General features: G+C 37.9%; 1 protein-coding gene across 1 annotated transcript in view; it reads right to left on the minus strand.

Annotated features, from left to right (window-relative positions):
- CPLANE1 (ciliogenesis and planar polarity effector complex subunit 1) overlaps window positions 1-26,380 on the minus strand; it is a 63,845-nt gene that overhangs the window by 15,110 nt on the left and 22,355 nt on the right. The window contains exons 21-39 of the mRNA XM_087715426.1: window positions 26,208-26,317; window positions 25,188-25,349; window positions 23,526-23,634; window positions 22,546-22,852; window positions 20,151-21,063; window positions 17,269-17,420; window positions 16,996-17,159; window positions 14,681-14,754; window positions 12,013-12,095; window positions 10,923-10,994; window positions 9,873-10,047; window positions 7,172-7,450; window positions 6,270-7,013; window positions 5,948-6,111; window positions 4,871-4,985; window positions 3,753-3,804; window positions 2,821-2,874; window positions 2,170-2,268; window positions 1,736-1,834 (exon numbers count right to left, since the gene is read on the minus strand). Coding sequence (XP_087571552.1) covers window positions 1,736-1,834; window positions 2,170-2,268; window positions 2,821-2,874; window positions 3,753-3,804; window positions 4,871-4,985; window positions 5,948-6,111; window positions 6,270-7,013; window positions 7,172-7,450; window positions 9,873-10,047; window positions 10,923-10,994; window positions 12,013-12,095; window positions 14,681-14,754; window positions 16,996-17,159; window positions 17,269-17,420; window positions 20,151-21,063; window positions 22,546-22,852; window positions 23,526-23,634; window positions 25,188-25,349; window positions 26,208-26,317 — 3,927 coding nt within the window. The remainder of the gene's footprint in view (window positions 1-1,735; window positions 1,835-2,169; window positions 2,269-2,820; window positions 2,875-3,752; window positions 3,805-4,870; window positions 4,986-5,947; window positions 6,112-6,269; window positions 7,014-7,171; window positions 7,451-9,872; window positions 10,048-10,922; window positions 10,995-12,012; window positions 12,096-14,680; window positions 14,755-16,995; window positions 17,160-17,268; window positions 17,421-20,150; window positions 21,064-22,545; window positions 22,853-23,525; window positions 23,635-25,187; window positions 25,350-26,207; window positions 26,318-26,380) is intronic.

Here is a 26,380-nt window from a genome sequence, read left to right on the forward strand (position 1 = left end):
GTAAAAAAGCAAGTAGAAAAAAAATAGAGAACACCTTTGTGGGAAGCAGTGGTGGATTCCTACCGGTTTGGATTGGTTTGGCCAAACCAGTAGTGGTTTGGTGGCCTGGGTCGCTGGAACTGGCAGCGACCCAGGCCTGCCACATCCCTGAACTGGTTCCCCGGTCAGTGCCATTGGCACCACCATCTTGTTTTTTAGTTCTGCACATGCGCAGAACGATTTTAATTGTACTGTGCATGCACATGCAGCGTGGATCAAGCATGTTTGCATGCAAAGCGCGCACACGAGTGAACCGGCAGTAGTACCGGCTGGAACCCATTCCCGGTGGGAAGGTAATAGTGTTCTGTGCACCTTCACCGTTTAGTCATGGCGGCCACATGACCACGGAGACATCTTTGGACAGCGCTAGCTCTTCGGCTTTGAAATGGAGATAAGTTGGGAATGACTAGCACATATGTGCGAGGGGAACATTTACCTTTCAACTATTAAAAAGTTTATCATTCTGATTTTAACCTTTAATAAAGATAACAACTGTCGGTATTCTGTTTATGTCTACAAGTGGAAGAAAACTCTGAACATATATTTTAAGTTTTAAACTGCAGGAATAAAACAAACAATACTAAGCATGCTTTGGATACACTAAATTTGTATGCACACCTGTCATTAAAAATTTAATATTAATTTTGAAGAACTCTATATTTTGTACAACAATCACAAGTTATGCAGCTAAGAGAACAGTAACATCTAAATTAATGACAGCATTATATAATAGTAATAAAAACAGTAGCCCCACATTCATTAGATAAAATAAAATATTCCTTTACATAATATTATAAAAACTAGTATATAATGTCTATCTTTTAAAATTTAAAGACAGTGAAATTTGGTGATGTATTTTTCAGAGTAGATAAGCAGAATGCACACCTGGTTCAGAAGCAGAAGCAGAAGCAGAAGCGGAAGCAGAAATGATTGGCTGGTTTTTATTAGTTTCACCAATTATTTGTTCTGAGTCTGTTATAACATCCTGATGTGATTTTTCAACTTGATTAATGAGAAAAAACATATATAGTCAGAAAACGTTAGTAGAGAAACGTTCTATTTTTCATACACCAGAGATACTTCTGGGAATAATTAGATTTTATAAGAATTTTGAGTATCTTCTGGATAAATTTAAAGTCACACAAAAAATCAATTTAGACCCGCTTGTTTCTTGAATGGATGATCTATCTGCCTTTGATGACTATTTAGAAATATCTCCTGCTCCCAGACAGGAAGGTTGTTTTAATCAGTTCCCCATATAACAGCAGTTGGGAATTTCTCAGGCAGTAGACTTCACAAAATAAACATTTTAAAAGAAAAATCTCAACACCAAGGTCTCATGTGATATTGTGAAGTTTTGGCATTTTAATCTAAATTGCTAAATGTTTGTCAATTGCAAAATTTCTGAACTCTCACAATATCTCGTCATTTTTCGCATTACTTAATTTTATGGCTCCATGTTTCTTATAATTCCTATACAGTTTCCTTCAGCCCCTCTTTAATTCACCCCGGGGGTAGCTTTGCAAAGAATAGTAACGAGAGAATAAAACTCAATAAAAATTTATTTTTGTCCTTTAATGTCAGCAAAAGGCTCATAACTCAGGTCTTGAAACTCTGGAGACCACCATAATATTTGTTTATTTCTGAAACACAGATTTTTTGTGCTTTTTCAAAAATAATTTGAAAGAAAACACACCTGGTACAGACACAGAAGCAGAAGTGACTGATTGATTCCCAACAGATTCATCAATTAATTCTTCTGATACAGTTTGTATATTCTGAGATGATTTCAGAACTTTATTGCCATGAGAAAAAAATAAGATCAAGATAAATCAAGAGGAGAATGTATCCTGCTAAATTATTATAAAGGCGCTTATTCAGGAGTGAAAGGTTAGATAGTTTTTCAGGACAGAACAAATTTGAAATGCAGAAATGAAAGTGTTTGAATGGGCATTAATCTTACACAATTGTTACTTTGCAATCTTTCTACACAACCCTACCAGTCAATGTTATTTGAGAAAATGGACATACATTGGTGCTCTTAGAGAACGCAAATTATGTTCGCGGGAAACCATTTCATTATCAAAGCTTTAAGAAAACAGTCACAATAATTTCTTGCAAGAGTTTTACCAGTCTCTGTATTTGTGCTGGCGTCCTGAAGCTCTGCAGTCTTTTTTCCTACAGAAGCCAGGTAATGTAGCGCCGCTGATGAAATATATGTATCTGATTCTAAAATAATAGAAAGATAGGATTATTATTCAATTCAAAAAACAAAAATACTATTTCATAAGCTATTGCTAATTGCATCACTTTAGCATGAAAGCGGACAAAATCTAGTTATCTGCTTGGACGAAGAGGGGGGCAGAAGTGGGATTCTACAGGTTTTGCCGGGTTGGGTTATGTATCGGTAGCTCCGAAGATCAGCTGAGCACGAACTGGTTTGCTCTGATCTTCAGGGGGGTCTGCCCGCCCGCCCCTGGGCTATATTCACCTATATTTCCTTGGTTTTTACCCCAGCTGCTTTCCTGTGAACTGCGCATGTGCGCTCAGCGAACCGGTTGCTAAACCGGTAGGATCGCACCTCGGGGGGGGGGGGGAGGGGAGGTTATGAAGAATATGAGCAGAACAGTACCGATGCTTAATTTCTTTCCTCTTCAGGTCTGCCTACCAATTGTGTTTGTCACCTGCATTTTCCCCCTTAATTTTCTAATTCTGAAAACAAGTAGATGGGATCCAAGAGCAAACCTTCTGATGCTTCTCAGAACACTTGTCTTGACGTACCATTGTCCCGAAGCTCGTTGAGGTCAGTAAAGCTCAATTTGGCAGGGTGAGAGACTGAGAGAGGAGAAGGAGATGGATTAAAAAGAGAGACGAGGTAATCAAGCTTTACTGTCCAATGCTAATTCCTCCCAAACCTGGCTGTATTTATGTCCTATGAAATCACTCAAAACGCTTCCCATCCACTGCCTGTGAAGGGAGTTTAATTACTTGAGCTACAGCAATAAATCTGGGAATTACAGCCAGTTTTAAGATGACATTTTATGCATCCTCATTACAAGAGTAAATAAATCTACATTTCTCTGTTCCGTCCAAGCAACTAGCTGATCAGTTGAGGGTGAGAATTGCTTTTCCTTGTTGAAGAAGCACAGGAAGTATTTTTCCTTCCCATCAACAAAGGGAGTTAGTTGGCCCCCACTCCTCATGTTCAGGAAGATGACAAGCTTTCTAATTATTAACTAATGATGATGATTTTTAATGTAACTTATGCTTTAAATTACAATGTACCATATTTATTTTTATGTTTTATAGTCTGTATTAGGGTGATGCATGGACAAAAGAAATGGGATATGAATTCAATACATGCATAAACAATAAACACTCTGTTCCCTCCTACAGTGACCTCAATGCTGTTCTAATAAGCATACTTTAAGGGGATATTAGTAAAACTTATAAGCACAATTGAAACACTAGAACTCTAAGCCAGAACCTGTTTAAAAACCCATCTTACCAGCAATTACACTATCAGTAAAAATAACTTAAATATAGACAGATTTCTGAAAGTTTTCCATGAATCATTTGAGCAAAGGTTAAGGGCTGCTAGTGAGAAATTCCATACCCAGCCTATATAGGTAACCATCACCATTCAACATAAACCTATGATATCCTGGAAAAAACATTCAATCTTTCAAGACAATTTTGCTGAAAAAACTTACTCGGTAATGAATTGGTATCACACGGGTCAGCACTTAATTTAGTTTGGGATTCCTGAGGGAAGAACAAGTATGATTAAATGTATACAAGTGATTTAATGTTAGTCATATACTAATATGACTAACTAATAGCATTTTCCAGTATTTATTGCTAGGGAATAAGAAGATTAAGCAAGATTTAATTACAGTCCCAGACCAATAAAACAAATTCAGAATTTAAAATACAGAAACACCAGTAAAACACAACATTCAAAATACAAACAGATGCACACACACCATCAAATCTGAAACAATTAATAAGAAGAGGTGCTGAACAAGGGATGCTCGGGAAAGGTATATGAGTTGGAAGGATGTACCCAAGCAACTTCCAACCTTCCCAACTGCTTTCCCCATTGACTTTATTGTGGGAAGTTGCCATGGAGGACCACAAATTGTGATAACTTGATGGTAAGTTGCTGCAATCATAAATGCGAACCAAGCACTCAAATCACAATCATGTGACCATGGAGATGCTGGAATGGCTGAATTTCAAGAATCGGTTATAACCTGCACTCATTCAGCGCTTCAAACAATTGCTGAATGAGTGACTGTTAACGGAGGACAACTTGTATGTTTTTCACTTAACGAAGTTACCTAGTTACCATTTTCTATAGCAGATCATTCCACCGTATTTAATCTGCTTCAGTGAGTCCCATCATCAGTCAAAAACAATGCAAAAGGAATATATGAAGCTGCCAAGTTCAAATGTATATACTGCATGCTGAATAGTTTTCTTCATTTGGAAAGTCTACATTCTAACAAGATATATTTGATGCATCTTTCTTAAATAAGGATGATAGAATGTTTTGCTGTAGAACTATTATGTATTGACCATATTAAATTTGTCTTTACAGACAAATGAGGTTGGTTTTTTTTCTGGAACATTAGCAAACACAAATCAAGTCCAGAGTGAAAATGAATGAATGAGAAAAAATGTGGACTAGTGCATCACTTAGTCCACTTCCATACAATATTTTACTATATTGTTATTTTTTTACTACCTTGTTATTTTTCTATATTTTACTTTAAAACCAAACAATATGAGAGAGATAATTATCAATTACCATTTCCTTAGGGCTTGCCTTTGTTGGCTTTACAGTATCAGGAAGAACAGAAGAATCATCTTGTTGATTAGTCACAATGGCTTTTATTTTTTCTTCCTTCTCCTTGATCCGATTTTCAATACGTCTCTTTTGTCTAGTGTGATGATGATAGAGAAATAGGTTGTTTGAAAAATTCCCAGAATGCTCCAGACTGAGTCCTATTTATCTGCCATAGGGCTTCCAAAGCAGTATGATAATTTTGCTTAGACTGGAAGATTGGAAGATGGTGCTAGACATATAATAAGCTGGTGAGACAATACGAGAATAAGTTCCCCTGCATATGTATGCTAGTCGTTTCTGGCTCTGGGGGGCAGTGCTCATCTCAGTTTCAAAGCTGAAGAGCCAGCGCTGTCCAAAGACGTCTGCATGGTCATGTGGCATGACTCAACGCCAAAGGCGCATGAAATGCTGTTACCTTCCCACCAAAGTGGTCCCTATTTTTCTACATGCATTTTGTACATGCTTTCAAACTGCTAGGCTGGCAGAAGCTGGGACAAGTAACGGGAGCTCACCCCATTACGCGGAGCTAGGGATTCGAACTGCTGACCTTCTGATCGACAAGCTCAGCATCTTACCTATTGAGCCACCGCTTTCTACAATACGAGAATAGAATTAGCTATATCAACTATCGGGTCACACAGAAATGTAATCAATATTTTCTTAATGTATGGAGAAACTACACCAGGGGTGGGTTGCAGACGGTAAGCCCCAGGTACACGTGTACCGGAGCCAGCCCAGAGCACCAGATAACGTTCCGGTGGTCTGGAGGGCCCACCCGCCTGCCCAAACTCCTTACTGGAGTTTAAAGGCTTTTGAGCTTCTGCGCAGGCGCATGGCACGTACAGCACCTGTGTGACACTCCGTGGAGCAGCTGGAGTGTTGCAGAGGCATTTGAACGCATGCGCGTGTTGCGTGCGTCCATGAGGACGCTGCTGGCCCCGTTCCAACCGGTACGTGATTTGCAGCATTTGTTACTTTAGAAGAAAAGTTCTTCTCTCTTTAGTGCAAGAATTGTGATCAGATTTTGGTACATAGGATTAAACATTTGGTCTTTACCTTTTCTTGTTACTCCTCACTTGTCTTGGTTCATTTACTTTAATGTTAGCTTTCAATAACTGCATCTGCTTGGGGTGATCTTTATACTGTGGGTACTGAACAGAATGCTGGCTTTGTTCAAAGGCAATCAGATCTTGAAGGGGAATGAGTTTCGGTATCTGAAACTGTTCATAAAACAGAAGAGATCATAAATAAATCCCAGTTTCCCTTTCAATATTTGGGGAGCAAATCAAATTGAGAAACGCTTCATTTATGAACTTGAATGAAAGGGCTGTTAGGACATCCACACTAAAATAATACACGTATTTTATAAAACCATTACCTTGGTTAGTGGAGGCAAATTAGAGTGAAGCAATGGTAATCCTGTCTGTCCAAGGGATGCTCTGCAATCTGTGTTTTTTGTTGTAAATGTACTTAGTGAACATTTGGATTGTGGGCTAGTCTTCAGATATAACAAAGGGATTTCAGTAAAAGGCCCATAGGCTTGATGTGAATTGATTGCATAGTCAACCAATGGTTTTTCTGCCCTCAGACGTTCATGGCAGGGTTGCAACGGTGCTGAATCTTCCTTTATGCCATATTCATCTACAGGAAACTGTTTGGAAATCCCTGTTTTGACCTGTTCTGCCCAACGCTTTGTCTGCTCTGGTGCCTGGTTTGTAACATTTTGATCATAACGGTTCAGGTTTAGATGTGCTCCTGTCTCATTTGTGGGTTCTGACATCTGTAAACCGGGAGGATTTTGTGCCAGAGAAGATGGGAGGCCCCAGGCTTCTCTTGGTCCTGACGATGGTCCAGAAGATCTGTGGGGGGTTACCGGGCAGAAATTGAGTGCCTGAAATTGATAACTTGTTTTTAGCTTAAGCAAAGGAAATCCCTCTGCATTATTTAAGGGTTTTGCCAATGGAATAAGCTTTGGTTTCTTCTCAGCATTAAGGGAAACAGTCAACAGAGGGAATGGCCTGGCTGGATTCTGATGAGGTGAGCTTTGAAGTGGCAGCATCAGTTTTGCACCAACAGACTGACTCTCTCGTAACGCTGAAGGATCATTAATGTGCACAGATCTCTAATAAGGCAAAAGATAACAATGTAAGTTTTTTTTAAAAAAAAATATTATTATAGTACTACTTGATGATCAATTAGAGCATCTTTCAGAAACCTGACACACATTCAACAAAAACCTGGAATATGAGTTTTAAAGCTTTAAAAATCTCAGCAACTCACCTGGTTCTGATCAGGTAAGTTCTTTTCTTCCTGAGAGCTGTTCTTTTTCTGACCAACATTCCAGCTGTTTTCCAGAGTTGGTATCTGATGGTCAGTAGGTATTTGAACATCACCTGCTGGCTGCACAGGGGGAGATCGATGGATATTATTCCCTTCCGTGCTTGAAGCCCAGTTTCTTCCTAATGGGAAGGGTTGAGGTTGCTGTATCTGCTGTGACGTATTTGGCAAATTGGCAAATCCAACTATCTGCATGAGGCTCAGATAGTTAATCTGCTGTAGCTAGAATATAAGAAATTAATACATTTACTAAAAATGTGTCTTAGCTAAAATCTATTACCAAAAATATTTACAACTATGCAGTTAACATATTAAAACAGGTAAAAGCCAAAATATTATCCTTCTTCAATAATCACATTGTTATGACCCTTGCATCAAGTTTCAGGAAATGTGACCAGTAATTTAAGAATAGGAGATAATTTAAAGGGCAGTAAAGTTAGGAGACAGATAAATACCAAATATTTTATTCCAAAGCCATGTTAGGCATAGTTTTAGCTTATATTTGAAGTATGGGTAGCATGTTTGTGGAATTTTCATTGTGTTTCACTCATCTGTAAAAACATTTCCACTATTCAGAAGTCAATTACTTGTGTCAAACTTCCAGTTGTACATCTAATGAACAGAAGGGTAAATAGGATTGTTCCAAATAGGCTTACTTGCAACTATACCTCTAATCTCTATGAAGTCAGCAGATTATTTGAAGAATAAAGAAACTCTGGCTTCAAACTCAACTAACAGAAATGTGCTATTCTTGGAAGCATTACTGAATCCGTCTGTCATTATCTTCTGGGATGTTTCATCAACAATTGTCTTCCCAGTTTTGCCATCAGCTAAAATACCCAAACACGTACCAACCAAGCTTGATCCTGCCTAGTTTTTAAAGTGGGCCATGGTTGGCTGATGCTGCCAATTTCTGAGACATAATACAGGAGTAGAGCTGTATTGGGCAAAATATTTAATACAAGGCAATACAATAGCAGAGTTGGAAGGGACCTTGTAGGTCTTCTAGTCCAACCCCCTGCCTAGGTTTGGTTTGGTTTGTTTATTATTTATAGGCCGCCCTTTTTCATGAGGGGACTCAGGGCCGCTTACAGTTTGTGGGGAGGGGAATACAAGACAAGACATGAGACAATACATAAGTAAAAATAGAACACAACATTCATTCATCATTCGGGTGGGGACGGATTAGAATCTTTATCCCCAGGCCTGACGGGATAGCCAGGTCTTGAGGGCTGTGCGGAAGGTCTGGACGGTGGTGAGGGTGCGAATCTCCACGGGGAGGTCGTTCCAAAGGGTCGGAGCTACTACTGAAAAGGCTCTCCTCTGCGTAGTTGCCAGTCGACACTGACTGGCGGATGGAACTCGGAGGAGGCCTAATCTGTGTGATCTAATAGGTCATAGGGAGGTAATTGGCAGGAGGCAGTCTCTCAAGAAACCCTATACCGTTTCAGACAAATGGCTATCCAACATAAAGACTTCCAGTGTTGGGGCATTCACAACTTCTGGAGGCAATTGGTTATTTCAAACTTACTGGAAGCATTCTGAATTCAAAGTAGACTTTTCTGGACTTGAAAAATTTCTAATAAGGTGGGAATGACCCTGGAACACTTTTGGTGAGAGTTTAAAAGTCCAGTTCAAGCTCAAAATATTTCAAACTCAAAATATTTACTACTTCTGCAAAGAAATGTCTTTTTCTATGTTCTGAATTTTACAGAAACATTAGTTCTGGAATCCTTTGGTCTCCTAGGTTCGCCATCCGGCCTTATACAATGCATCTAATTGTCTTATTTTAAGGAGGAAAAAAATGATAATTTTGTTTTTATTTATGAGGATTTAATTTTTTTAAAAATACACCATCTTAAGAATTTTCAGTTCTTCAAATTAAAATTGAAACGTTTTCTTTGACCAAAGCAAATTACTGATCATACCATATCTTTAGCAACATCAATGAAGCCACATCAGCTATTCATTAAAAAAAAAACCGGTGAAATTGTGTGTTTGTAGAGAGAATGATACATACAAACAGATCGACTCCCAAAACAGGTTTTATGCCAAACACATAGAAGCAGAGATTAGATTCAAATTGAGAGGCAAAGTCAAGAGACAGTCTCAATTGCTTTTCTACGTATTCGATTTTTTACTGCTTCAGCATCTGCCATATACTGCAAATTGCCTCTGAATTCTATGTATGTCTTGCGAGTATCTCCATATAAGTAATCCATAAATACATATGGATGAATTATTTATACTACAGAATTTAAATTATACTACAGACATATAAACATCCTTAGACCATTCAATGAATTTAATACATTCTAAGGCAGGGGTCCCCAAACTGTGGCCCACTAGTGGCCCATGGCTATTGGCCCTTGGGCCATGCGAATAGCTGGCCAGTGCATGAAGGCTCCACTTGTGCAGGCACTTGTGGCCCCACTCATGCAAGCATTGCTGCAAGCATCAAGGGCATTTGCAGCACCACTCACGCAAGCAATGGGTGTTTGGGCACACTCGCATGCATGCGCCTACCCCTCTCACAAAACCATCCAATTTCCCCTTCCCCCCACTCCGGGCCACCAACCAGGAAAGATTGGGGAACTCTGTTTGAAGGCATATGCCTATACTTTTCATAATGTTATATTTTCACCTGAATCAGCTTAAACATTTCGTCTTGTAGCATTTGCCCAACAACCTCCGAAGTGTTTGGTGGTTGTGCTGTCGTTTCTCTATTGATCATCTCTGTTTTTACACCAGCATCATTTGAAGGAATGTCTGACACCTCTGTGAAAGAAAGCTGATCATCTGAAACAGTGATGTCTACACTGCAGATATAAAAAGGGAAATTAGCTGTGAGAAACAGAGACGTCTTAACTTTTTTCTTAGATATCTAATTTATACAAAGTTCTGTAGAGCTGTACACAAAATCTGAAATAGCAGGGACAAGCTACTCTAAGGAAATTTGCACATTTAGGATGTACTGTAATTTGCTAATGGTTGAAGACTATGAAACAAATAGTTCCTGCTTAGGAAGTGACTACTCAGAGGGGATCATCTGACTCTCTGAAACAGCTATCGTGAGCAATCCTTAAATAATAAACGGTATGAAAGTCTGTTTGCTTTGAAAGTCAAGCTGTGGAAGCTGCACACTGGTAAACCCAGATATAAAATTACAAGAGGAACATGAGACAATAAAGTTCCATTACATCTGATATGTCATTATTATTATTATTATTATAATAATCATTATTATGTCCCCATCCCCTGCTCTCCAAAGTGGTAGTGACATTCTTTTGAGTAGTTATACACATATCTCCAGTTACACTTTCATAAATCAACATTACAGACAATAATCTCTGCTCTTCAGACACAATTCCAGGAAGATTATAATAATTAGCAATTTATCAATTTAAAATTCCTCCATCTGGAATTCTTCTTCTTCAAACATTCCACTTTAGGATAGGAATTAAGTACTGGCACTGCTGCCATGTACTTAAATAACTCCCAGTCTTCCTGGGACTGCCCAGTCCTTCCAAGGCAGTTCAGAAATAAATCTATGGATAAGCAACCATGAACTCATGACAATGGATTAAATTTCGGAAATAGTGATTTTCAAACTAATAGTAAAATGCTAGAAATTAACAGAATGGGTAAAGGACAGAATTTCATAAATTTTAGAAAATAATTTAGTGACACTTACCTAGTTGTTTCCGCCCTCTTTTCAGAACAAAATGAAAGGGGAAAATCACTGGGAATTACTTCAACTGTAGTGCTGGAGATACAAAAAATATTTATCTTTAACGTATGATAAATCTTGATTTGAATGCATGCAAATGAATTTTAACTAAGCAATTTTAATTAAAAGTTTTTGAAATGTATTACTTACTATTTATTCTTTATCATAGCAGTAAGCTCTTTTGTAAATTCTGTTTTTAAACAAACATTGTTACCCCGGGAACAACTTTGGACTGTTTACATCTGGTCTCTGTAACCAGTAGTAACTAAGTCAACAAAACATCTTGTCAACATCTAAGTGACAAGAATGCTAGGCTGAAATAATAAAAGGTAACTGCTCAAAAAAGAAAAGGAAACCAGTACTATTAAAAGATCAAAAGTTAAATTCTAAAGGGAGTTCCTATATACTTTTTTTCAAGGACAAATTATTCATTTAAATCATTTACAAAAACATCATTAGTTATGGAAAAACAATTTAAAGAGGCTAAAATTAACAAAGAGCCTTTTTATGAACCATTTTTGAAATATGTCTTATTACATTGTATATTAATATTGTTAATGATATGTTAATATGTAAATATACTGTATATTAATAGTATATTAAAATTCACAGCTCTCATCAATAAATGTTACATTGTAGGTACAAAAGGATAGAATCCAAAGATGGAAGAGTAATTGTTCTAACCGTTTTATTTCCTAAGCAGCTGAGAGCACTTTGAAGTAAAAAAGCAAGATTTCAGTCATCTTTACTTCCTGGTCTACTTCTAGATTCATGTGGGCTCCAGAACATTCAAGAAAATAAAGATGCCAATCTGGAAGCACTTCACGGATATTAAAATGATGTACTGTTATTTATTAAGAAAGAAACCCTCAGATATATCAGCAGATAATATGTCGGAATAGATCAGGGCTTCCTACTGCTGATGTAGAACAAAGCTGTGAAACTATTAACCTGCTGGTTAAATTGTGATACATACTTGTAATAATCAGCAAATAAAAATAAAGCGAAGAATGAAACATGCAGACAAGTTATACAGAGTATTAATTTCTCTCACCCATCCAGTTTTGAACATTTTCCCTCAGAAGTTTCCATTAAAGGTTCATCCTGTTGACATTCTACTTTTAATTCAGAGAGATGCTGTGATTTAAGGAGTATTTAAGCATATATTAACATGTTATCATTCCACCACTTTAAAATGATAAAATTTACTACTTATTTATTCCAGTAATACTCTAATTGTCAGCCAATTGTTAGAATTTCTTAAATGGTCAATCCTGTGATATGGACATACAGCCAAGGTTATTTGTGCTCATATAATATACAATATTGTTATGAGTATCTTGTAAAACATACAGCTTGTAGTGTCATTTTTCAGATTCAATATCTAACAAGACTGAAAAAAAATGAGTTTGAGTAACCTTTTTTGGATGGGGGAGGGAAACCACTTGCAGTCTGTTATATAAGGAATAAATTTTTTAAAAAGTTAGAAAAAAATGGAGCAGGGACCAGAAATAAAATATCTGTAAATATTAGTTTCTAATCTATTACTATATTTTATTCAATAGAAAATTACAGGTCTACCACCTTGACCCCCTCAGAGAACAATAAATAAATGCAGAGAAAGTAATCATGTTATCAACTTAATTAATTGTAATTTACTGAATATGTATATGTTTTTGATAATTCGAGTCCTAGAAATCAACTACTCAAAAACTGATTATGTTTGGAATTCAAAAATTATTAGAAACAACAGAGAGAATTGAGAAGAGATGAGAAAATATTGAAAATAAAAATTTTAATGTGGTAAAACCTGATGGAAAAATGGAAGATATCCAGCAAATGGAAAAAGTGGAGACTAGAGTCCTAAAAACCCAAGGGAAAAATGAACAAAGAGGCAAGATAACTGTGGATATTGACAGTGGACTGAGTGTGTTTGGAGATGGAAAGAGTGGAACAAGGAAAGGGTAGATAGATGGAAAGGTGTTTTACTTCAGATTTCAAGGTATAGAAGAAGAAAAAAGAGAAGAATTGATGGACTTAAGGAGAGAAACTTTGACAAAAACACTACTGATAACCAAAGATAAGCTGATTAAAGCTGATGAAGGGTTTCGAGATTTTACAAGATATGTAACAAGCAACAAGTTGCGAAGAGAAGTCCAAACAAATTTGATTAAGGAAATAACCAGAAGACTAATTTCACAAATGGCAAAAGAAATAGGACTACATTATTACTGGAAAGACACAGGTTGAGATACGAAAATCAATAATAAAACACTAGTTAAAGTTAGTTAAAATTAGAGCATTATGTTAAAAATGTAGTTATAATGGATAAAGTTAGGTAAATAATTGATAATGATAACAATGTATACATATGTATTGGTTTGATAAGAGGAAATTTGGTATAAATTTTAAATGGTGAAAAAAGGGGAAAAAGTTAAACTTAGTCAAACTATTGTTAAATAAATGACTGATGATGATAATGTAATAATTTGTATTGACATGATAAAAGGGAAATTGGATATAAATTGTAAACAATGATTAAGAAAAGAGGTCTAAAGATTTTGTTATTAAACATAATTTTTATTTTGAATGTGTTACAAAGGTATAATGTGGCTGGATGATATTGAAAATTGATAAGGGAATGCCACTATGTGGTTTTGTTTTGAATTTTGGAATGCTTGTTATAAAGGGACGTTAAAACAACTAGTCATATGAGGTATGATGATAGCAATATATATAAATATATGTGATGTAAAATATATAACTTGATATGAATCATAGGCGATAACTGTGGAAGGGATGCACAAAAGTTCTTTGTAACCAATTGACACACTTTCTACAATATGTAATGGAAAATGATTTTAAGGTGTTTGTTTGTGTTTATTCAAAAAATAAAAAAAATATTTAAAAGACCCCGTTTCCTCAGTTTAAAACAGCTTGTGAGTCCTAGCTAAAAATTAAAATTCAATGACAACCAGTAGCTCTTTTCAGAGTAATTTCCGAAGAGCCTCAGAATATAAACTCATGAAATCAAAGAAACTCTGAGAGGCAAAATTGAAGCAGAAAACTGTACCAATTTTAAATTTCGATAAAGAATGAGGAACACTGTTGTGATGAAAAAGTTATTGGACATGGAATATTTGAAACAAAAAACTATAGTTCTTTTTCCCAACTCAAAGAAATGTCCATGATACTTCATTAACAATCTATAAACTATCACCCATTATTAATCTGAATTTCTTTTTATTCAGAGTTTATGTTTTTTATGCTATCAGAGAAAGCATAAGTATAGGATATATGTTTCTCCTGATTATTATATATGAAATCTAGACCAAGAATTGTATGAATGAATTTGATTTTGCAGTAACAAGACATGATTCTACAAAAGCCAAGTTAAACAATGCTGAAGGCCTCTGGAATGCGGACATATTCTAGCATAGTGGTTCTCAACCTTTTCTTCACCGCACACCTCCTTTAAATAACTTTTATGGCCACAGAATATGGCCATGACCCCCAAAACTTCAGTCAATATTTAAATAGTAGCGTTTATTGAAGCTTTTGTGGACCCCGGTGACAACATTATGCCCACCTCTGGGGTCTACAGACCACAGGTTGAGAACCACTGTTATAGCATATCTACTGATAATGTTATATGTGATGTATAAAGCACAGGTTTTATAAACCGAATGGAGGAAAATACACTTATTTTGAGAACCACTTACCTCTTTTTTCTTTTCTACTGATTTAATACTGACAGAGATGGTAGGATTTCTTGAAACTGGATCTTCATTATAGACTTCAAAACAAGCACAGCATTAAAAAGAACAATTAAATAAAGAGAACAATTTATTTCTTTTCCATATCTTTCCCTTTCTTTTCACTAACAATCCTTTTCATTAATTCTCTTGTGTTTATATAAGAGATTATAAACATTTTAATAGTATTTGTTTCTGAATGGCTCTTAAACTCTGATTCATTGAACCTCTTTAAAAAGGTTGAATTTATTTTCCTCACCTAAAGCACCTATAGCTTTGTAATATTGTTCAAGTTTCCAGAATGAGAAATTTCCAGAATAGAAACACAACTTTCTGATAAAGTTCTCTTCAGCATATACCCATTCACACCTTTATTTTAGGATGTTTATTTACTGTAGTATATTATAATGGTATCAGGTAATAATAATTCACCATTAGGATCCAAAATGCCCAACAATACTGTAGCTGACAGCAGGTACTAACCATGCTTTTCCTAGATATATACGGGTGCCATGGAGACTAAAAAAAACCTGGTGTTTGAGGTAACTCAAGGGCCTACATTGCAACTATGGTTGCCCGGGAGAATCTGTGACTTTTTAAAGAAGATCCTTACCTGCTTCAGATCCAAACATTTATGTCATAACGTGTCAGAAGAGTGTCTGCCTCAAGCTTACCTATTTATGGCTATCCAGCAGAAAACCCAAAAGAAAAACCATCCTACATAATTCCACACCCTCACAATATTCTAAGTTTCAGAGACCTCAAACAGTTCAATCATTTTGTTTGCTTGAGCTGACAAACTGCCGACACCTCAAACTGCCCCCTATTTTGAGTTGATTGATATATTCTCACAAGCTCCATTTAACTCAGCCTTTGTTCTTGCTTCTGTTTTTTTTTTAATCCCCTAATCAACTTTACATTTATGACCTTACATTTTCTTCTGTTAATAAGTTTCCTGCTCTGGGAAGCTTTCTGACCCCAAACTAGTCCTCAGAGTAATTTTAAGCTTTTTTACTATCTTGATTTCTTAACCTATTAAAACCTTTCTGTATTCAGCTGTCATTAACACACTATTAGACTTGCTGACCATTTTCTGGTCAGCAAGGGCGTCCCAACATTTATTTTTTCTTTCCTTTACAAATACATATTTTAATTCCTTTGGGAATTCTTCAAGCATAAAGTGACCATTACTGTTTAATGATGCATCTGTTTTGCCTCTAAATTAGAATCTGTCAATAAGAAAAATATTTATCAGGGAAATACTTAAGAGCCGATCAGCTGCTATGATGCTGTAATGCTGATACAATGGTAGTAATGAGTCAGCAGGGTTATTTAACTGTTATCACTTTAAGAGGCTGTATATATAAGAGAGGCCCTGTGAGGGTGCCCCTCCCTCCCTCTCTCTCCCTCCCGCCCCCCCTCTCATATAGTTGATGACTGTTTGCCTGACTTTGCCTAGCATGTGTATGTATATCTTCCTTGTAGATAAACCACTACTTGTTTACTGTATTTTGCTCCTGGGTAGTCTAAAAATAGTCACACTATGTGCACTCTGACAATATTAAACAGCATTCTGAGGGATCTTTGTTGCTGTCTGAGTTTGGCTGTTCACTTCCACATGACTGTTGCCTAGTTTGGGTAATGAAATGTCTGCAAGAAAACAACCAATCTCAGAGAGAACCAAGGACACCTGAGCTACAGATATTCTTCTTTATCCAAAACATTATATTTTATGAATAATATGGGCCTCAAAGTGAAGTAAAAGATCTTTTCTTAAAGTGCGCTGTTAGGGCAGAGAGAAATTCCTGTTATAACTTCTCTCTATTCGTGAAAGGGTATCTCTACTTCGTCCTACCTCTTCCTTGATTTTATGGATCTAGGGTGTGGCTCTGATCCCTTTGCTTCACTTTAACTATATATAAATTACATCTGTAACTTTTATTTAGTATCCTATTATAGTTATGCTGATTGCTTATTTAGTACACTATGATTATCACTGTTCTTTCTTATGATTTATGATGATTGTATTTTATGATCATGATCATGACTTCTTGTTTACATGTAAACTGAGAACTTATGTACTGGAGGCAAATTCCTTGTGTCAATCACATTTGCCAATAAAGGATTCTAATTAAATATGAGAGAACAAATTCTGAAAAAAAACCCCATAAGGTTTCAAAGTGATACTAGAGGAAGTAAATACTACATATTCCATGCAAAAATCTCTTTTATTTTACATCAATGGCTTCATATGGATGAAGAAAACATTTTTTTTAACTAACCTTCGGTTTCAGATGGTACAACTATTTCATTTCGTAGAAACTTTGCCACTTTTTCTGCCAGACTGATATCGATAGCTGTACTCCAAGTCTCTATATCAGGCATTATAGAATGATCCCCATGACTTACTTTCTTCCTATTTCGTTTTTCAGGTAATGTTCCGCACCTTTGAGAGTGACATTTAAAAATATATATAAGATTTTGGCTCTACAACATAGTTTTTTATCCCTTTGGTAATCTATGCCCTTACATCAAACTGAATGCTGAATTCTTACCTTGGAATATTTTTAAATGGTTCACTGTATGCCTGTCCATTTTGGATATCAGCTGGAGCTCCCTCCGATGAAGAACTATTTGTACCCTCAGCACCATCTTTCTCCAGTTTGGGGATGATAGTGGAAGTTTTCCCCCGCGGTTTCTGTGGTTTCTAAAACAACAAACCCCACGTATAATTTTTAAGTTTAAAAAATGATTGGTATTCATGGCTTTGCATTAAAATCCTGTTGTGCACCCTTTCAATAGCTGCTATTGCATCCTAGGAAACCTGTCTGCCTAAGAAAATCCTCAACTGCAGAGGCTATATATTTTTGGATTTGGATTAGAATGTTAAATCTTGTGGGAAAATATGCCATCCTATAAAATAGCCTTTAGTACAAATTACAATTTGATAATATAATTGTTTTGAAAAATTCTATATCAAATTTTAAATTTTCCCTTCACAAAAATTGTCTTCTACTGTATTTCCCCGAAACAAGCACTTGGTCTTATTTTCAGGGAGGTCTTATTATTTTTGAGGAGCAGGGGGCAGCGAGTGTAGTCACCTCATGGCTGCTGCTGTGTTGCACTATTTTCGGGGAGGGCTTATTTCAGCGCACGCGCTCAAAAGCCCAATTGGGCTTATTATCCAGGGAGGTCTTATTTTCAGGGAAACAGGATATTAGTTATCCAAAGTCTCCATTTGGTTTTAATTATGTTTCTCCTAATAAATTATAGGCCAAGGTTTTATGAGATAGGTACCATTCCTTAGTATTTTTCAGTAGGTTTCTGCTACCTTCTAAATGTACTACATTACAAAGAATGTCCATGGCTATGGAATGTTTAATGCTGCTTAGCGACTGCTCTTCAAGGAGGTTCATTACTTAACATTCTAAAATCTTGACCTCCACCCCCAACAGTGTGCTAATTAATCAGTAAGAAAACACAGAATGATTGCTACAAATATTTTGAATTAGTACTTATATCTGGTAAAGCAAAACTTTCATACACTATTTCATACTAATTTTAATTTTTCATATAATTGCATGATCGTAAAATAAAAATGCTATAGAAATTTCATACTTTTCAAGCCCAATTAATGCACATTTACTTTGTAAAATATAAAGTGAAGGAAACAGACAATTCTTGTTCTAGGAGCATAGCAGATCTTTGGATTCATTTTCCTTACACCTCATTATCCTGAATAAAAAGCAAATACCTCCAAGACATATTTAATATGAACTTTCACCTCTTATACAATCACAATGCACCAATAATTTAATCTGATGCAGGTAAGATGTGGACATAAAGTGCATAACTTTGTCATTAATCATTGCCTTCTCTGGATGCTAAAAGCTTATAGTTCATATTTTGATATCCCTATGTAAAGTTAAGCAACACAGTGGCACAGTGGCTAAGACGCTGAACTTGTTGATCAGAAAGGTCTGCAGTTCGAATCCCTAGTGCCACGTAACGGAGTGAGCTTCTGTTACTTGTCCCTGCTTCTGCAAACCTAGCAGTTTGAAAGCACGTAAAAATGTAAGTAGAAAAATAGGGACTTTGGTGGGAAAGTAACAGTGCTCCGTGCACCTCTGGGGTTGAGTCATGCTGGCCACATGACCAGAGACATCTTCAGACAGAGCTGGCTCTTCGGCTTTGAAATGAAGATGAGCACTACCCCCTAGAGGACCTATGTAAAGTTAATATGTTTTTCTTTTTCAAAAGTAACTATTTCAAAACTCACTATTTGCACTGTTACTTAGTGGGGAAAGCTGAGGATGAAATATGTTTGTTCTATCTATGCCAATTTTCAGAGATGATACTGAGAAAAAAATAATTTACTTCCTTTGCTGAGTTGGGAAAATAGCCAAATATGTTCAAATGCATGCAGTTATCAAGTTACAGCAGTTGCATCTCTATATGCCGAAGAAAAGAGAAGGGTATAATTCACTAAAACAGCTTTCTCCAACCTGGCCCGGTGTGGAGGGGCAGGGGTAGGGAAAGGGGGGTAGGTTTTGTGAGAGAGGAAGACATATGCATGCAGAGTTTCATTAGTATTGGTGGTGGGCAATTGCAACTGCACGTACTTGCCCACCACTCATGCTGCCCAGTTGCGAATAGGCCCCGGCCTGGTGCGTGGCAGCCCACAGGTTGGGGACCACTGCCTAAAGTACAATAGCATTTAGATTTCTGTTGTGACTCAGCAGATTTCTTATACCTCTCCATAGTGCTTTATAGCACTTTCTGAGTGATTTACAAATGTCAGCAAATTGCTCCCTAGAATATGGGTCCTCATTTTACTGACCTCGGAAGGATGGAAGGCTGAGTCAGTTTTGAGCTTGTCAGAATTGAACTGCAGGCTGTAGGCAGAGTTAGCCTGCAATACTGCATTCTAACCACTGCACCATCACAAACCACACCACAATAACAACAGACAAGATACTATGAGTGTACAAAATCCTAATAGATAGTAACAACCTTATTCTACAAACAATTTAATTTAGATCTAAAAATCTAAATCTAAATTTCTCAAAAATAAATACAAATGATTTTAAGTGTTTGTTTATAAGCAAACATTCATATTCATATACGTACATACTGTATTATACGTAAGAATAAAGTCTCCACTATTTTACATATATTAACACACTATTTGCTTTCCTAGAACTCCCAGAAGAATGGAAGAGTGATTGATTCACTTTATGTATATTTATTATACATATACTCACTATGACTCTGAGCATTTTTATTGCTCTGTCAGGCATTTATCTGAGCTGGGAGATGTCCAATTTAGAGCTATTTTCTTTCTATAGGCAGATTTTTGTTTGTGGGCACTTTGAGACACTTTGGCCAAGCTCAAAGATTAGCTTTAGACATGCTCAAAATGATTTCAGTTGCTTACCACACCACAATTTTGGTCTTGAAATGTGTTGCCGTAACGTCGCTCTAAAATCCACAAGGATGAAAGAATGGCAGATGACGATATTTTGACATGCATCATTGGTTGGCATTCCTGAAGTGTCCCTGTTGTGATGGGATCCTGAACCATTCTTTTACTGGACCATCTGATCATCCATTCAAGTAAGCGAGAGATATTGTTAAATTTAAGATGTATTTCTGGCACTGGTTCGTCTTGTTGGGTGACGTCGTTCACTGGTCCAGTTTTGCAGATGTATTTTTGAAAGAGAGCTGTTTTAGGGGTAGACCAACATTGAGCTAACGCTGGTGTGAATGTTAAGGTCTTATTGGAATCATGTGAGTCACTGACTGATTGCTGGCTTTGCCCAAATAAACCTCTTCTTTCAGTAAGTCCCATGACTGAATCACAATCTGAAAGCTCTAAGGGTTGCTCATCAGCTAAAGTTTCTTTTTCACCATCTTTTTTCTTTTTACCCCATACAGGAGCTAGTTTACAATCACTAAATCCATAACCAAGGGTGTAGCAAGAACCAGCTCTAAAAGCATTTTGGACTTCAGTTCTGAACTGTCGACGTATCAGGGTTGTGTGAACATCAAAAAGAAGAGAATGGAGCTCATGTTCTCTAAGGAGGGCTGAAAAGCATGTCAGAAAAGGAACAGCCGATTCGCTGTGGTTGAGTGGATCTCTTTCAAGCACGTAAGTTAGGAAGAGGTCTATAAACTTAATATATTCATCATCATCACGTTCAAATTCCCATTCGCCGACTAAAGGCATATGGAGTTCATTGGGAAGGTCTTTATGGGTCCTTTTTTTAACATCTCCTCCCCCACCATGGTCCTTTAACTTTTCAGTCCGCTCTTTACGGTTGGACACATCTATACACGAAGGTAAATCCCTACAAAAAAGTGTAAAAAAAACATATAAAAAGCAAATTCTTTTCCTTCTACAAGCATACCTTCTGTATATCCATAAAGGCAAGAAAGGGGCTTTCAATCCAGGAAAGAAAATTAGTGTTACAAAGTAGCTAAGGATAAAATAAGCCTACATGGCACAATGTCAATCATATGCTAAGTCTTATGAAAATATTAACATACTGAAAAAATGCATTAAATATGATTTTTATCACAATTTCATGCTTATTGTGTTCTTCCGCTTTAAGGATTTTCTTATGTAAATCGTGTCAGTCCACCACTGCTTAGCTCAAAAAATTTAGCAAAGGATTCTCTACCCGGTTACTGGGTGGGCATGGCCATGGTGGGCATGTCCTAGTCAGCCTCCTGCACCACGGTGGGGGTGGTGCATTTTTGCCTCCCTGGAGGCTTTCCTCGAGTCTCCGGGAGGGCGAAAACAGCCTCCCTAGGCTCCGGAGGCCGGAAACTGGCCCGTTCCCAGCCTTCCCAAACTTCTGGTAGGCCTGTTTGTCGCCTTCCCTGAGCCTCCATGCACGCCATTCACTTACCTGCATCCAAAACGGGCTGGGTGGGGACTCCTGGGGGGTGAGGCCAACCAGGAGTGGGCTTTGGGGGTTCTCCAAACTGCACAGAATCTTAGCTAGTTTCGGGAGACCCCCCAGCAGCCCACCACTACTTTGCTCTCACTTTGCTATGGGATTGCCCAGCATAAGAGAAACAGAACAAGGACATGAGGCTTTTAGGTTATGATCCAATGCACACTTAAATCCAAGTGAGCCAGATGGAGCTTGATGCAAAATAAATGTGCATAATTTCACAGAATTTAAACAAGATGTTACACAAAATAATATTTTCTCCGATTCAAGACAAAATGTTACAAACACCAATGGTGGGTTTCTGCCGGTTCGCACCAGATCGGGAGAACCGGATGGTGAAATGGACCTGGAAGTAACTTCCGGAACGCCTGCCCTGGCCCTGTCGCGCTCCACGCTCACCCCGCCCGCTGGAGAGGTCCAGCGGCACAATCCACCAGACAGCAGAGGCAAGCTCAGGAGTTTTCTCCTGGATTCCCCTCTGTTTTGCCTCCTCCAATCTCCCAAAGTTCTTTCCCCAGCGTGTGATACCTTTCTACTGGATTCCCCTCTGTCATGTCTCCACCGATCTCCCAAAGTTCTTTCCCCAGCGTGTGATAGCTTTCTACTGGATTCCCCTCTGCCTTGCCTCCTCCGATCTCCCTAATTTCGGCCCTTAATCCTCCAGTTGTCTATTTTTGGGAGGTTTTCCCCTCTCTTCCCTCCCCACTTTCATAGGATTTCCAAATTTTTTTGCCACATGGCTTGGGGGGTGGTGGTCATGTGACTGAGTGATGTCAAGTTGGCCATACCTGCCCGGTCACATGACTGCCAAGCCACACCCACAGAATAGGTTCTAAAAAAATTTGAAACCCACCACTGACAAACACTTACTTGGGATCTTCTTGCCTCAGTTTTCTGGCTTCTTCTGTCACCCCAAACTCAGAAAATGAGTCTGTTGCTTCAGCATTGTTACACCCCTGAAAGTTTCTGAAATCTGAAATTGTGCTTCTGCTTAGAGTAGTCCCCAAAGAAAGCCGGTCATAGCAGGAACCTCCGGAGTCTTGGATGTCTTCTTCTGGTGGCTCCCAGATATTGGTTTGAATGGGCCCTATGTTTCTTATCACACGTTTCATGGTTTTCACATTCTCTTTGTAAGTAGCCTGTAGTACAACCGACATAATTTCTTCACAATTGGGGCCTAACCATAAAGACAGAAAATGTGTTATTGTTTCTAAAGTGGATCACATTAACTAGTTATTTTAACTGAGATTTCAGATAATTCACATTGTATGATAAATTTTATAGGCAATGGGTGGGTAATACTATTTTGGGCCTATACAGTATATAAAATTTCCCTTAACCAATAATCTAGAGTAATTTATATTAGTTTTCCATTGATAAGAATACTGGATATTATTGTTTACATTTCTTAAAGGAAGGGTGTCAAACTCAGGGCCTGATGGCCAGATTCAGCCCGTGGGGTGCTTAGATCTGATCCATGGGGCCATCCTGGAAACAGCAAAGGACTGACCCACGATGCCTGTGCCAACGAAAATGGAGCTTGCAAGGGCCGTACACAGTCCTCTCAGGAGGCTGTCCCACCTGAAAACGGTACTCAGGAGCCTATTTTCGCTGGCAGAGCATTTATGCCACCACAGATGTCCCCTCCCCGACATGAGTGATGTCATGCTGGCCACGCCCACTCTGACACAACCCTGATATGGCCCTCAATGAAATCGGGTTTGACACCCCTGACTTAAAGTCTAGCATTCACACCATGAATTTATATTTTCATTTTTCAAGGTACTTTCTTTTAAAGAAAAAAAATACTGCTTTGCTTTTATTATTTTGGTCTTTGTCATACACTGTACCTTTAACTGTGCAATGCCTAAGTCGTTGGTATAGATCATTATATTTATCCCTTAGTGAGACCCTCACATCTTCAGGGCTAGGGAATGCTTTTACCAAAATTTCTGCCACCTGTACAAAATAAACCAGTATGAAAATAGTTACAATTGCTTCCAGATATTTGGTAAAGTTTCCAAAAATCAGTTGCACGCTTGTAAAAACAAACATCCAAAGGTATATAGATCGTTCACAACTTACAAGCACACTGGGACACGAATCGCTGTTGTTGTTGAAGCAGTTGTTAAGCAACATATCTAGAATTGGGTTCGACCGAATAGGTAGTAACTCGGCCTGCCACGCCCCCGAACCGATTCTCTCGGAGGCGCCATAGGCGCCATCTTATTTTTTGCTTCTGCGCATGACTGGTTCGACCGAGCAGGTAGTAACTTGGCCTGCCATGCCCCCGAACTGATTTTCTTGGAGGCGCCATAGGCACCATCTTATTTTTTGCTTCTGTGCATGCGCAGAAGCATTTTTTTTTAGTACTGTGCTAGAGGTGGGTTCCTACCAGTTCGTACCTATTCGGTAGAACCGGTTCGTCAAATCTACCGAACCGGTTAGAAGAGGTTCCACCAGTGGACCCGGAAAGCAGGCCACACCTACAGAAGAGGTTCCAAAAATTTTTGAAACCCACCACTGGTCCTTGGATATGATTATTCTACACTATCATGCTCATATTTATAAACCTCAGTGCTCTGTGAAAGGTAAGGATGACTACTGCGTTTGTGGTACAATCAGAACATTGCGTGTGTTGAAGTTGTTTTAACGCAAACCAAAGATGCCTTTTAAAAAACAAGTTTACATGCATGCCAGTGCTGTGTGTGAGGTAATTTAAGGTGGTTCTTACAGGTGTTGTCAGCATATTCATATCCGGTCACATGGGTGGCAAGCCACTCCCATCGGGTCACATGAGCGGCAAGCCACTCCCACAAAGGAGGCCACACCCACAGAGTAGGTTCGAACAATTTTTGAAACCCACCACTGTACTGTGCATGCACACGTAGTGTGTCCCTGCGCAAACTGGCAGTAGCAGCAGCTGGAACCCGCTCCTGAACATTTCCACGTGACTACTTCACTCAATAACCATAATCTTGGCTGCAACCTCCAGTGTCGCTAAGCAAAAGAGCTGCCTACTGAAGGAATTCAGCTCCATATGGAGCTTGAAACCCTCCTGGCAAGCAGCTTTGTTGTTCTCAAACATTTCTGTGAAGGTTTCCATGCATGGAGGGTAAACTTTTTGACGACCTGCCAAAAGAGATGAAATCCTGACAATTTCAGCACTTTTCCTGCAGTTCCACAAAGGATTACAGCTCCCCTCTATCCCGCCCCACCACTTGCATGATGGCTTCCCCATTGACTTACTGGGGAAGTTGGCAGAGAAAATTGCAAATGATGATGACATAATTGCAAGTCACTTGGCAATTGATTGAAAATGTGAGCCTGTAGCCAAGCACCCGAAATATAGTCACGTGACCAAGGGAGGGGTTGGTGAAAAGTTTTACAATGGTTGGAAGTATTTTATGGACCATAAAGAACACTTTCCAAGCTTGTTTTAACTTTCAATGGTTGTTAAACAGATTAGGAATACCTGTATAAAAAATGCTAAACTTCTCAATCCTGCATACCTTTTTAATTGGTGGTAATTCCCCAATAAGGCTCAGAATGATATCCTGCACAAGTTCTTCAATGTTCATGAACCGAGCAAAAGGAAGAATTCGGCAAGCCCACTCCAAAGCATCGACAGAGTACTCAACTATGCAAGCATCAAATTCGATCCTGTTGGATTCCTAAAGAAAGAACATCTTGTAATTGGCCTAAAAAGTTAGGTACATGAGATCTAAAGCAGAGGTGGGTTGCTCCCAGTTCTGCCCAGATCGGGTGAACCAGTAGTGGCGGCAGATGCTTCTGCGCATGTGCCGGGATTTGCAACTCACCTCTGATCTAAAGCCATTTTTTAAAACCCTGATCTCCCACAAAAATATGTGAAATATTAAGAGATTTGAATAAAGCTAATATCAATATTTAATATATGAATAAAAGTAAAGATTGATACAGTTCATCCTCCTGTACTTCCTTTTATGAGTAATTCAGGTAAGTTGGATTTAAATCTACAGATCTGCCATTGTGATGTATTGTATAAACTTTGACTATTATTATTAAAAATATTTCTGGACAACTTTTAATATAAAACCACTCTCAGGGCTCCTTACAAAAATGGAATATAGTATTAATAAATCCGATATGAAAATAAACATGATTATGATTATTTGTAGGTGAAATCCCAACTAGAGTAGTCAGATATTTTAAGAAATAAACTTAAAAAGGTAAAGTTTGTGGAATTTGAGGTCAGATGGTACTTCAAATAATTGAGGGATTATTACAAAAATGGACTTCTTTCTCATTTAAACTGACTTAGCTTAAAATTTGTAATTAGAAAGAAGAAGAAAGGTGAAAAGATCATCTCCTATATATGCCACTTAGTCATTTGTGAAGGTGGGCAGCTGTAGAAATCAAGTGATAGATAGATAGATGATAGATGATAGATAGATAGATAGATAGATAGATAGATAGATATGGGGAGAACGAGAGCAAGAGGAAGAGAGAGAGAGAAGTATGACTTAAAAGATTCATATTATTTTAATTACATTCCGGTTTTCCAAATTCTCTCTTGCCCTTTGATACCGTCTGCAACTTTCAGACAATCTTTCACGAACATGAAGCATCCAGCACAATACACATAATTCTCGAAAGCATCCTGCAAGAGAGACATGGAAAAAATTCAAAGTGGAACAGGCAGTACATCAGAAAATAATTCACA

The sequence above is a fragment of the Thamnophis sirtalis genome, unplaced genomic scaffold (genome assembly GCF_051295495.1).
Source record: "Thamnophis sirtalis isolate CommonGarterSnake01/CBP01778 unplaced genomic scaffold, rThaSir2_p1.2 scaffold_5, whole genome shotgun sequence".
Lineage (NCBI taxonomy): Eukaryota > Metazoa > Chordata > Lepidosauria > Squamata > Natricidae > Thamnophis > Thamnophis sirtalis.